Source organism: Mesoplodon densirostris, chromosome 7 (assembly GCF_025265405.1).
Source record: "Mesoplodon densirostris isolate mMesDen1 chromosome 7, mMesDen1 primary haplotype, whole genome shotgun sequence".
Lineage (NCBI taxonomy): Eukaryota > Metazoa > Chordata > Mammalia > Artiodactyla > Ziphiidae > Mesoplodon > Mesoplodon densirostris.
In genome coordinates, this window is record NC_082667.1 from 75,326,085 (window position 1) to 75,339,283 (window position 13,199).

At 40.5% G+C, this 13,199-nt stretch overlaps 1 protein-coding gene across 1 annotated transcript in view; it reads left to right on the forward strand.

Moving 5' to 3' along the window:
* Positions 1-973: 973 nt before the first annotated feature.
* PRMT3 (protein arginine methyltransferase 3) overlaps positions 974-13,199 on the forward strand; it is a 153,123-nt gene continuing 140,897 nt past the window's right edge. The window contains exons 1-6 of the mRNA XM_060105019.1: positions 974-1,109; positions 1,340-1,478; positions 3,114-3,196; positions 4,694-4,743; positions 5,361-5,463; positions 13,039-13,198. Coding sequence (XP_059961002.1) covers positions 1,082-1,109; positions 1,340-1,478; positions 3,114-3,196; positions 4,694-4,743; positions 5,361-5,463; positions 13,039-13,198 — 563 coding nt within the window. The 5' untranslated portion in view covers positions 974-1,081. The remainder of the gene's footprint in view (positions 1,110-1,339; positions 1,479-3,113; positions 3,197-4,693; positions 4,744-5,360; positions 5,464-13,038; position 13,199) is intronic.

The following is a 13,199-nucleotide window of genomic DNA, read 5'->3' on the forward strand; positions in this document are numbered from 1 at the left end:
GACATGGCCCTACCTTCATGCTCAAACAGTGTTGTGACTAAAGAAGGAAAGAAGAAAGGAAAAAGCAAATGGTAGGTGATAAGAAAGAAACTAACAGGAGGCTGCTGGAATGACAGTGGAAACTACTTTAGAAAAGATGGCCTGAGGGAAGACTTTCTGGCTGAGACAAAAAGTATATACCCTTTTGTAGAACATTCTTAGCAAAGACCTTGAGGTGGGAAAATGATTAGCACCAAATAAAAGGCTGGAGGATGGGGCCCAAGGTGGAGGGTTGAGGTGAGATGTTAGGCGGATTATGCAGAGCCTGGTAGGCCGTGGTAGTCAATTTAACTGGATAAACTTGTGCCAAGCCCAGTGCTAGCACCTGGCACTAGAACTTGGGACATACACTTTAAAGACTAAACTCCTTAAAACAGCCCTCGAGGCTCTGGCCCCTCTGTGGCCCCTGGTACACCCACTGGCCCCTGCAGTTCCCTGTCCCCAGCCGCACCCCACGGGGACCAGGGAGCCCCGGAACCAGTGTGGAGCACCAGCCTCTCGCCTGCGTTCGACCTCCTCCGTCACCAGAGGGCGCAGCGAGCAGGTCGCCCCTCCACTAGCCGCTCATCCCCCGAATAAGGAACGCACAGGGGGCGCGATGCCGACTGCAGAACCACTTCCACCTCTGGGTTCTGGGCCACGGTTTAGGACCTCCCGCTAAGGCCTGCCGCAGCCCGAGGAGAACACAAAAACCAGGTCCAAGCCTGCAACGCCCAACCCACGTTTCAGCGCTTACTCGGCGCGCGCTGCCTCAACCCTGCGGCGGGAGGAGGAGTCCGGGTTCTCGCCCCGCCCACCCCAGCTCACGTGAACAACGCTGCGGCTCCGAGGCCGGAAGCACTCTCGAGCCGGCGCACGCGCTCTCCTGTTTCCAGGCGCCGCAGGGTTCCCGGAGCTTCGGCCCCGCCGCGTGCTCGCGCTCGCGCTCACACTGACGCTCGTTCCCGGGTTCTCGGGCCGGGAGGGCTCGGAGGCGGTTGCGCGTGCGCTGCCCAGCTGGTCCCCGCCCCCAGGCGCGCCGGGCTCTCACGGCACCGCCGCCATGTGTTCGTTAGCGTCGGGCGCAGACGGTGGGTACCCCGGCCCCTCAGCACCCAGGCCGCGCCGCCGTGGGGCCGGTGAAAGCCCCTCCCCTCCCCCTGCGCCTGGGACGCGGAGCCGGGGTGGTGGGGCCCTGCAAAGAGGGGGGGGGAGGTGCGGGGGAGGGCCCGCCGGGCCCAGAGCGTTCTCGCTTTGCTGCCCCTCGTCCGCCCGCCTGGCACTGGGGTCCGAGGCAGAGCTGACCGTTTGCGTGTGCTAGGCGGCCGGGGCGCTGTGGAGGAGGAGGAGGAGGACCTGCCAGGACTGTCAGACAGCGGTGACGAGGCCGCCTGGGAGGATGAGGAAGATGCCGATCTCCCCCACGACAAGCAGCAGACCCCCTGCCTGTTCTGTGACAGGTTCGTCCACCTCAGCGCGAGGCGCCAGCCCTAGGGTGGCCGGGCCCCGTGGGTCTGTGTGGTTTGCTCCTCTGGAGTCCAGCCCGAGTGGCTGCCCTGGAAGTCTGGAGCGAGGGTTTGTTGAGCCGGAAGACCCACAGTGGTTTACAGGGAGGAGACATGAACTGGAAGCCAGGTTACACTGCTTCACTTCGACGGGCCTCAGTTTCCCCTTGTGTAAAATGAAAGGGTTCTGGGCCGGATCTGTGGTTTCCACATCTGGTTGTGCACCTCTGTCACCTGAGACACTTAAGAAAAAAATACACAGATACTAAACTATGCACCTCAGCCCTTCTAAATCAGGGATAAGATCTAGGAATCTGTTTCTACAAAGATCCTATCTGAAGTGATTCTAAAGAGTAACAAGTGTGGGAGTCACTAAACTTGATTAAATCCCTCAACCTTCTAGAACCGTTCAGGCTCTCCCATTCTATAATTCTTTGACAGAAAGCTTATCAGGTGTAATAGTTCCATTTGAGCCGTTTAAAGAATCACCTTTGTTAGGGGCTTCCGCCCCCCCCCCCCCCATTGAAGGGGAAGGAATTGATGCCATTTTCACTTAGGGAAAAAGACGCTGCAATACCAGTAACTTGTTCAAAGTCACAAAGCTGTGGTTTGTCTTATAACCAAATCCATGTTTTTTCCACATAAAATTCGGCCTCTTCATCTTTGACTTTGGCTGCTGTCCTGGGCAAGTGGGCATGAAAGAGGCCTGGTTGGCACTGGCCAGTGTTACTTTAATAGCATTTTACCAGTATCCCCTGAGTCTGAGCATGGTGCTGATTGGTGGTATATTAGCGTCTGATGATTCGTCATTGTTCCCACGTGTAGCCTCGTGGGTAGGTACGGGATGTCTGCATATATTCTAGTCAAAAAATAATATTTATTGAGCATCAGGGAGGTACTTCTTTGTGATAGGCTGTGTAAATACTGTATAAATAAGCTCTCTAGGTAAACGTTTGTTGAAAACTGCTGCATATGTGCTAAGCATATAGAAGAGGTAATGCAGGTTCTCTGCCGCGTGTTCTTATCTTATTACACGTCCTTCAGTTTTGCAGGTCACAGAATAAAGGAGCTTGGGCCTCACAGTGTCTATAATACAAATCCTTGGGGAGCACTGTAAGACCACTTTTTGAAATATGGCACTTTGGGAATTTACCAGCTATAAAATTACATTTTATGCTTTATTTCTAAAAGCAGTTTGAGCTGTGTCAGTTCAGAGCCTCTGAAAGCAGAGTTGATACTTAGAGGAGTAAAGAATCTTATGCAGTGAATTTTTCATGTCTTAGGAGACCCAGTCTGTCAAAGGGAGTTCTCTTTCTTAAAAGCCTTGTGATAAATTCAGTGCTATTATTTGGCAAATTAAGCTCAACATTTTAAAGGGTAGTTTGTTTTAGGTGTAAAATGGGACTCAGAAGTACTAATTCCCTTTAGGAGTGCTGGGTTCCTCTCTACAGGTGTGTTTGTTTTTTTTTAATTAATTGGAAGTAAAACTGGAAACCTGCAGAGTGAGGGGGAAAAGTTTATATCTAACATGAAGTCAGTATTTAGACTTCTTAGGGGACTATTTCATGAAGCTATTGCTTGGTTTTTCAGGTTATTTACATCTGCTGAAGAAACATTTTCACACTGTAAGTCTGAGCATCAATTTAATATTGATAACATGGTTCATAAACATGGTGAGTAATTTTTAGAATAAAGAAAATTTTAGTTGAGAAATTTAAGTTCAAACATTATGTTTTTCCAGACCATTCCTTTCCTATACAAATCCAATATAGTGAAACACATGACAACAACTTATGAAAATGGCGTGTTTTTGACAAATGGCTTTTGAGGAAAGATTGATAAATAAGTCATTCTTCCAGATATGATTCACTGTATTTAAGCCTAAATTGCCTTCACAACTAAAAAGGGGAAAAAAAACAACAAAAAATCCGTGGCATGTGATTACATTTTAATCATTTTAGAATTAGGAAGACAAGGAGCGTGGATATTAGAATTAGGGAGAGCAAAGGATACAGGTGGACTTTGGAAAAGGAGGTGGATCATTATGAAAAAAGACAACTTATCAGGTCAAAGCATAACATGGACTTCAAGGCATACAAGATTGAGTTTTATAAGGAGTTTGGTAAGAGAGTGTGGAAAAAGCAAGTGCTAAAGTTAAAGTGGTAATCCAGAGATTCAGCTGATGAGTCTATTGAAACTTGCATCTGAACATACTTAAAGTTAAAGCCTTCTAATTTAAATGAATATAGAAGAGCTACAGTATTCCACTAATATTAACTAAATACAGAATTGGCTTTTTGGTCCCTGTATTTACTAACAACTAGAAAGGACATTACTGAAGAATACCAAATATTAGGCAGATTTGGGGTCTCAGATAAACATATGATACAGTATGTTTATGAATCATAAATTCAACTGCAACTACTTTTGTAAGATATAAGTGACTTAGTTTCATTTTTTTCATGTTTTTAATGTGCATTTTAAAACTGAATTGGAACCGTACTTTATATAATTTTATATCTTTTTCAATACCGGATAGGGGTTTTTGTGTGCTATTACGCATATGAAACATTTTTATATGCTGGTATGTTCTCATAACAGTATTTCTCATGACAAATAATAATTGGTTGGATATGCTATTGCTTTCCCTTATTTTAAATGCTGCTTCATTTCTGAAAAGATGAGAACCAGATAACAAGCCTCACTATTTTTTCATTTGCATCATTTAACTTAATGTAAAAGCTAGTATACTTTGTATACTCCGTGTCCTGGCAAAATTATAGTTTGGTAGGTACCATAAAAATTGGGGATTTAGAAACTTTAGTATCAACTCTAGTATTAACTGCCGAATACTTGGTAAAATCAAGGGCCTAATTTTCCTCATTTGTATTGTTCTGATAAGTGAGTAGAATTTTTAAAATAATTTCCGATTTTTCAGAAATGCAAGAAAAGCACTTAAAAATTTCTCCTTTCTGTTTCTCAATTAAAATATTCTGAAGTGTCAGAGTTACTGTTTCTAGTTCTTAATAAAAAATTTGAAATTTTTAAGTAGTAGTTTAGAGGACAGAAATGTTTTATTGTCTAACCAGAGAAGCATCTTTGAAGCAGGTTAATGAAACAAAACTCATGTTATGTTAAAATAGGTGAATTATTTTTTTTTTCCCTTTTAGGACTTGAATTTTATGGATACATTAAACTAATAAATTTTATTAGACTTAAGGTAAGGTGGTAGCTTAATCTACAGTTTTGTTTAAAACCTGAAGAAGTACTACAGCGATTATCAATGCACCTATTTTTAAAAGAATATGAGGAACTGCTATATAAGGAACTGTTTTAAATTTGATACTCATCATATTGGGGGAATCATGGACATTAGGAACTAGCACAACATACAGCACCAAGTAAATGGATACATACCATACTTAAGTGTGGTTTTTAATTTTGTGTAAGAGATGAATCAATGTCATGTGGCAAAGTAATTCACTGTCAGATAAAGGGGAATACTGATAGTCTTTCTGTAAAATCAGAAATAATTTCTAGTGCGATTTTTAAGTGCTTTGGTTGCTCTTTTTGTTCTGCTTTTGTAAATACTTTGTTCTAGTCAGTTGTTGTTTATATTGCCATTTCCTCAAAATCCAAACAGTATAAAACTGTGCATTGAAACAATTAAGCAATCATCCAGTCAAGTTAATGAAATAGCAGGTGAACATAGACTCTTTAAATAGAGATTTTGTGTGATGTAGACATGATTTCCTTTGTTTAATTTTCCCAGTTTTTTGGTAGGGGGTTTTTGTGTTTATGTGCAGTGAAAAAATATGCAATTAATTTTACTTCCAGAATCCTCCAGTTGAATATATGAATTCCATATACAACCCAGTGCCTTGGGAGAAAGAAGAGTATTTAAAGCCGGTATTAGAAGATGACCTTTTACTTCAATTTGGTAAGATGAACATATGATATCTACTTTAAAGCAGGGTCATTTGTTATGGCAAAAGAGTGGTTAGGTGTTACAGGAAAATATGTCATCCCCTTGATTCTCTAAAGACCTCGTCAGGTAGTTGGTTTCAGTAGGAATGTTAAGTCACTTAGAAAGTGAGAGTCACACTAACAGTTACCAGGGAGGAATATGAGCTTGGGTTAAACATTGTGTAAAAGATGTTTTGAAACATAGGGAGACTTGAGAGAATAATTTTTAATTGTCAGACTGATTTTTAATGTAATTAAAATAGGCGAAATTTTAAATTTAAATAAATTTAAATCAGTATATTTAATATTTAATAGATTTAAGTAAATTTAATAATGTTGCTGTTTTTACCTCATAATCCAATCAGATGCTTGACTTTTCTTAAGACATCTAATTTATGGAGCTTTTGTTTTGGTGCAGGACAGATTCCACGAAAATTCCCCATGTACACTAACTCTTAAGCCTCCCTTGTGGCAGGGTCACTCATCTTTTGACTGTAGCTTTCTTAGTTTCTTGCTCTGTGCTTTGGTTCATTCCTTACTGAACAGGAATCTTATGAAAATTCTGTTGGCTCTCTATAGGTCTAATTTGTTGGAGTTCATGATTTATTATTATTTTTTTAATTTATGCTTTCTTTCATGTTTTTTGTGCCAGTTAGGTGAGATAGAGGGGTTTGCTGTCTTCAGATCAGCAAGACCATTCTAAACAGACACATACCTTCACAGACAGTAGTTTGACAGTGTGTATTTGAGCAGTCCTTTGGTAAGTGGGAACTGTGGAAAACCACTCATTTCCTTGAGAAGTACCATCAAGAGAAGTTGTGTGGCAGTGTGATGCAGTAGTAAGAACCTTAATGTAGGATTCAGGAACTAAGTGACCCTGGACAAAGCACTTAAGCTTTCTGTTTTTTAGGTCTTCATCTATAAAATGAGAACTAGGGCCAGATTTCCAACTTGCTACCTCTAAAATTTGGTGAGGCCTAGGTTGATTCTTTCCCACTTTTACAACTTCTATTAAATTTTATTTCTCCTCGAAGTAACCAAAGTGGTCTCTTTGATACATGACAAAGTGCCCACTAGGTGTTCTTCGTGACTCCCTAAACTCAAAATTGAACACTCACAGGTTGAAAGTAGTACGTTAAATACTTTAGAAACATGAAGAAATGAATCCTTCCCATTGGGAGCCCACAGTCTAATAGTAGGAGTGTTTTGTTTTTGAATGACTGTCCTGTATTATAAGATAAGGTGGAATATAGTAAGTATCATGAGAAGTAGGAAAAATAGTGCAGTTCAGAAGAGGAAGAGATTACTCAGATCAACAGATACCGAGTGCTATTTGCTGGTCACTGTGGATACAGATCGGTATTGACCTCTTCACTCTCCAAAGGTATGTTAACTTAACTTGTTTCAGACTTAATTTTAATTTATAAAAAGGTGATAATGACACATACCTTATAAAATTGTTACAAAGATAATGCATATTAGCACAGTGCCTGTCAGAGAGTAAGTGCTTAATGAAGGAGAATTTATTGTTACTAGTAAATAAGTTCTAAGGAGTTTAGATGAAGAAGTCACGACGGAGATCTGGAACAGTTAAAGGGCCTAGTAAAGGAGGTGGAACTTGAACTGGGCATGCTTGTTAGTGCACCGCCCATGTCTCTCAAAGGATCTGTGGGACTTCCCTGGTGGTCCGGTGGTTAGGACTCCATGCTTCCACTGCAGGGGGCAGGGGTTCGAACCCTGGTCAGGGAACTAAGATCCCACAAGCCTCATGGCACAGCCAAAAAAAAAAAGCAAAAGATCTGTTCTCCTGGCCATTGGTGTAGAGAGATGGAAGAGAAAGTTCTTCATTCTCATGACTCCTGGCGCGATTACTGACCATTTCACCTGCACTGTCTTTCAGTAAATAGTTATTGAGCATCTGCTTTGTATTAGGCTTTGAGAATATAAAGATGACTAAATTTAAAAAGGAGATGACTAAGAAAATAGGCAATGAAAGTACGGTGTAAGTGGGGAGAAGTAACTATACTGATGGAGAAACCTGGCAAACACTGCCTTAGCCAGGTAATGAAGGTTAACATCATTGGTGATAAATCATGTCAGTGGTATGGACCCTTTATATCATGTGATGAGAATGGCACTTTACCTCAGTGGTCTTCCTCCCAGGCCAGTAATCTCAGTCTAACCATGAAAAACCGTGAGACAGACACAAAGTGAGGGACATTCTACAGACTGCCTGACCAGTACTCCTCAAAACTGTCCATGTCAAGGGAAGCCTGAGAAGCTGTTGTAGCCAAGAGGGGCTCAAGGAGACATGACAGATAAACATATGTGGTATCCTGGATGGGATCTTGGAACAGAAAGGGGACATTAGGGGAAGACTAATGAAATCTGAGTGAATAAAATGGAATTTAGTTAATTTTTTTTAAAGTATGGTATAATATTTGAAACATATTCCACAAAGGGTTAATATCCTTTTTATATAAAAGACTCTTGAAAATTAAGGGACAAAGGATTAAAACAGTTGATAGAAAAATGGGGAAAAATTCTACCAAAAAAAGGTAGGAAAATAGCCCAATAGCAAGATACCATTTCTCACCTCTCAGACTGGTAAAAATTTTTACAATATGACAACACATTCTGTTGACAAAGCTGTGGAGAGACAGGCACTGTCATAAGATTGCTAGTAGAATGCAGATTTAGCAATACCTAAAAAACTGAACATGCGATTTTTAACTGAGCAGTTTCACTCATAAGAATTGGTCTTGAAGATACACTGCCAACATTCTGAAAATACATATAAAACAAATGCCCATATAGAGGAGAGCAGTTGAATAAATTATGGCACGTCCACACCATGGAGTAATATACCTCTATCCTCTATTACAAAGAATGAACTGAACTGGTACAGACTGTTATCCAGGACATACTGTGAAATGCAAAAGGCAAAGCTCAAAAGAATATCTACTATGATACTCTTCACATAAGAAAGAAAGAGATTTAAGAAAATGCTTATGTGTCTGCTCATTTGTGCAAAAGAAATACAGGAAGGATAAACTAGAAACTGAAGAGATTGTTACTGAACAGGGTTTGTGGGATGAGGATGGAAGGAAGGGCGCAGTGGGATTGAGGTAACGGGGATGAGGATCGAGTGATACTTTGCTGAGTATATCTCTTTGTATAGCTCCAACTCTCAGGACTATAGTAATGTTTTTTATAGCTTTCATGCAATCAAAAAAATTAACAGTTGAAACAACGAGGATGTATGCATACAAGGGTGGTACTGGTGTGAAATGGTATGCAGGCGCTAACAGATGAACTGAACTGTAATAATACAAAGGAATAATGTAACCATACTGCAGGGAGTGGGGAGGAAAAGAACTAGGTGAGTAACTGAAACCTTTAATGGATGTTGTGCTGAGGCTACAGATAAAAAGAACTGCATCAACGTTGTAATCCAGTAAGAAAAGGCATTTCTTGCAGGGTAAGAATTAGCAATTCTGACACTATTTTTGTGTATGCTACAATGCAACAAGTAAGTTAATAATTTATGGATGGGGCTTCCCTGGTGGCACGGTGGTTAAGAGAATCTGCCCGCCAGTGTAGGGGACACGGGTTTGAGCCCTGGTCCGGGAAGATCCCACATGCCGTGGAGCAACTAAGCCCGTGCGCCTCAACTACTGAGCTTGCGCTCTAGAGCCCGCAAGCCACAACTACTGAAGCCCGCACGCCTAGAGCCTGTGCTCTGCAACAAGAGAAGCCTGCTCACCGCAACGAAGAGCAGCCCCCACTCACCACAACTAGAAAAAGCCCACACGCGGCAACAAAGACCCAACACAGCCAAAAATAAATAAATGAAATTAACAAATTTATTTTTAAAACATTATGGATAAAAGCCAGGTTTCTCACAGTTGGAGAATGAGGTTTCAGATAAGGAAATGAAGGATGAAATAAGTCCTGTGTTGACAAATTGTAATCAGAAGTGTCAGTGTAAATTCATAGTTTTTCTTATACAGACAGCTACAGAAATATAGATGTGTGTGTGGGGGTGGGGTTAGTATAATACATATACTTCCTAGCTCTGCTGAAAGGGCCTAGAAAAACCCCAGTAGCAATGAGCATACCTAGAGCCCAGATCTTGATTTATAATCCTTTATTAATAAAAGGAACCAAGGGTCCTTGGAGAGGTGATTGATTTCCAGGTGGGGCAGGGAAAATACAAGATAAGTCTAGGACATCTTGTTCCAGAAAATTAGGAAGTACTTAAGAAAAAGTGGGGGGGCCTCCCTGGTGGCGCAGTGGTTAAGAGTCCGCCTGCCGATGCAGGGGATACGGGTTCGTGCCCCGGTCTGGGAGGATCCCATATGCCGCGGAGCGGCTGGGCCCGTGAGCCATGGCCGCTGGGCCTGCGCATCCGGAGCCTGTGCTCCGCAACGGGAGAGGCCACAACAGTGAGAGGCCCACATACCGCAAAAAGAAAAAAAAAAAAAAAAAAAAAAAAAAAAAAAGAAAAAGTGGGGGAAGAGGGGACTTAACCTAAAGAACACAGGAACCAACCTGAAGGACCTCCTAATGGCCAAAGCTAGACGAATTTAATCAATAAAGAAAATGACAGTATTGGGTTTTAACCCACAGGATAAAATAAATGTCCATGAATTCTTCTTGACAGGAATAAGCAACTAAATAAATGGGAAGGAGTAGCTCCACTTCAGCGTAGAATTCCTATTAATAAATGTCAAAGGAAAAAGAGAAAACAGAAAATCAGCATTAGGCAAACACCACAGTAGTAACTTGCAGAAAAGAGCAACCCATGCATGCTAAGATTAGTGGGCGAAAATTTAGGCAGGTGAGATAGGATTTGCATAGTTCAAAGTATGTCCCCCAAGAAATTGGTTAACTACAAAGGAGCTGTTAAACTTTTGAGTGGAAAAACCAAGCAGACACTACCATAACCAAGTGATCAAGGTTAACGTCACCAGTAATAAGTGTACTGACGCCATGAACCCCTTGGTGTAATGCTCTGAGGAGGCAACGTCATTTCTCTGCTGTTCTTGCCAAAAATGTTTAACCTCATTCTAATAATGACAAATCATCAGGTGATCCCAGGTTGAGGGACAGTCTGCTAAATTACTGATCAGTGTTCTTCAGAAGTGTCAAGATACAGTTATTGGGTGCAGTATTCTATAAATAATTCATGGTGCTGAATATTTTTGTTCAGTTCTTTTATGTCTTTTTGGATTTTTAAAAATCTACCTCTGTCAGTTGTTGATAGGGGTGTATTTAAATTCTGTGATTAGAGGATTGTCTTTTTTTGCCATTAATTCTATCAGCTTTTGCTTTGTGTATGTTGAAGCTCCTTTGTGAGGTTTATTCTCATTTATAATCGTTATGTCTTCCTGATAAATTGACTATTTTTATGGTAGTTTTCAGCGCCAAAATGAAGTATCCAGGTGATTTGAACCTCCTGAGACAGAATGTAGGTGTGGAAATTCATCTTCCTGAATATGGTTTAGGACTTTAGACTGTTTTGATATATTACAGCTATGCATCTTAATGTTTACTGAATCCTTTCTCCTTTTCAAAGCTATACACTTAACCTTTAATATATAATTATCTGTGTACAGTTGGCCTTCATATCTGGGAGTTCTGCATTTTTGGATTCAACCAACCTTGGATCAAAAATATTCAGGAAGGGCTTCCCTGGTGGCGCAGTGGTTGAGAGTCCACCTGCTGATGCAGGGGACACGGGTTTGTGCCCCGATCCAGGAAGATCCCACATGCTGTGGAGTGGCTGGGCCCGTGAGCCATGGCTACTGAGCCTGAGTGTCCGGAGCCTGTGCTCCGCAGCAGGAGAGGCCAAAACAGTGAGGCCCACATACTGCAAAAAAAAAAAAAAATCAGGAAAAAAAAAATTCCAGAAATTCAGAAAGTAAAACTTGAATTTGCTGCCCGGTGACAACTATTTACATTGTATTTATAACTATTTGTATAGCATTTACATCGTGTTAGGTATTATAAGGAATCTAGAGATGATTTAAAGTGTTATATTTAAATATGCCATTTTATCCAAGGCCTTGAGCATCTGCGGGTTTTGGTATCCGAGGGAGGGGGGTCCTGGAACAAATCCCCCACAGATACCAAGGGACAACTGTGTTATTAATGCTAACAGCTTTTATTCTGACTCACTTCTTGCAGCAGAAAGCAAAATAGAGAAACTAGCCAAAACAAAGAAACCAATTTCTTTGTTTAGTTCTAATCCGTAACTTAAACTAACAAGGTGGTTTGCAGACAGTGTGAAGAATTTTAAAGACAAGGTACACAATGAGAGTTGTAGTAGCAAGTAGAAAATATGGTACACCATCCGTTAATAGTTTGGCAATATTTTGTTGCTCTCATTAATTTTTGGTGAACTAAATAGTGGATGAATCTGTAGTTTTTTAAAACAACAAGTCAGTATTCTGCTAGACTGTTCAGAGTTTCATGGCACACCCATACTGCTTTTATAACAAGTTCAATTTAAGCTCTAGTCTCTAAGTTGTAATATTATCATATATTTGTTAAGCTTAGTTATTTTGTCCCAGCTCTAAAGAAGTGTTGCAGGTAAGAACTGAATAGGAAAAAAAAAGTCGTGTTTCCCTCAGAGCTGTACTGAGGAGACAGTATAATATCTGCATTGTTTTTATTGCTTTAAGTTGATTCCACAGTTAATTAGACCGGTCAGTGGACATTGGGATTTTGTAAAACTCACTAGTTCCATAAATTAACTTCTGTTTGCAGAGTTAATGATTTACATAAATTAACTTCTATAGCAGAAGTTAATGATTTACATATAGTGAAATTAAATTTAAATCAAGAATTTTTAATAATATTAGGAATTAGGATATTTAATGCTGTCAGCAATAAGACATTGTATAGATTGCACACCACCTTACCCACGATGAAAAAGTTATTGAATGTACAGAATTCCTTACCTATACACTGTCTTTAAGGAATATCTAAATGTCATACCTGTTATTCTACAGATAAAGACCCAGAGGCTGGAGATGGCCCTGTGTGGTGGCAAGAACACGGGCTGGGAAGGCAGGCATGGGTTTGAATTGTAGTTCCTTCATTAAACAGCTACATGACTTTGGGCTAGTCAGTTTCTCTGAAATTTATTTTTCCCATGTCTTAAAATAGGGATAAATGTTTATATTTTAGGTTTGTTTTGAAGATGGAATGAGATGTAATGCATGAACTTGAAAGATACCTGATGATCAATAAATACGAGTTTTTTCCTTCTGCTTTTTTGTTTCTTCCTGGGTTTGGTTCAGTACAATTAATGCTTATTTATGTGTTCTGTTTAGCCAACTAGTGAAAAGCTTAGACTAACAGCATGCTTTTTAAACTCAAATTGGAATAATTTGGGTATTAAATATTTATTTAATTAAAAGTACTAATTTTTCTCAGTTGGCCGCATAATAGGCACTTAGTATATACTTATTCGTAACACATTTATATGTGCTTCATTGTTATAAGATGGCCTGATAATAATGTCCATTTATTTATTTAGATGTAGAAGATCTTTATGAACCCGTGTCAGTTCCATTCTCATACCCCAATGGACTCAGAGAAAATACATCAGTTGTTGAAAAATTGAAACACATGGAAGCCAGGGCACTGTCTGCTGAAGCTGCATTAGCTGGAGCACGTGAGGATCTGCAAAGAATGAAG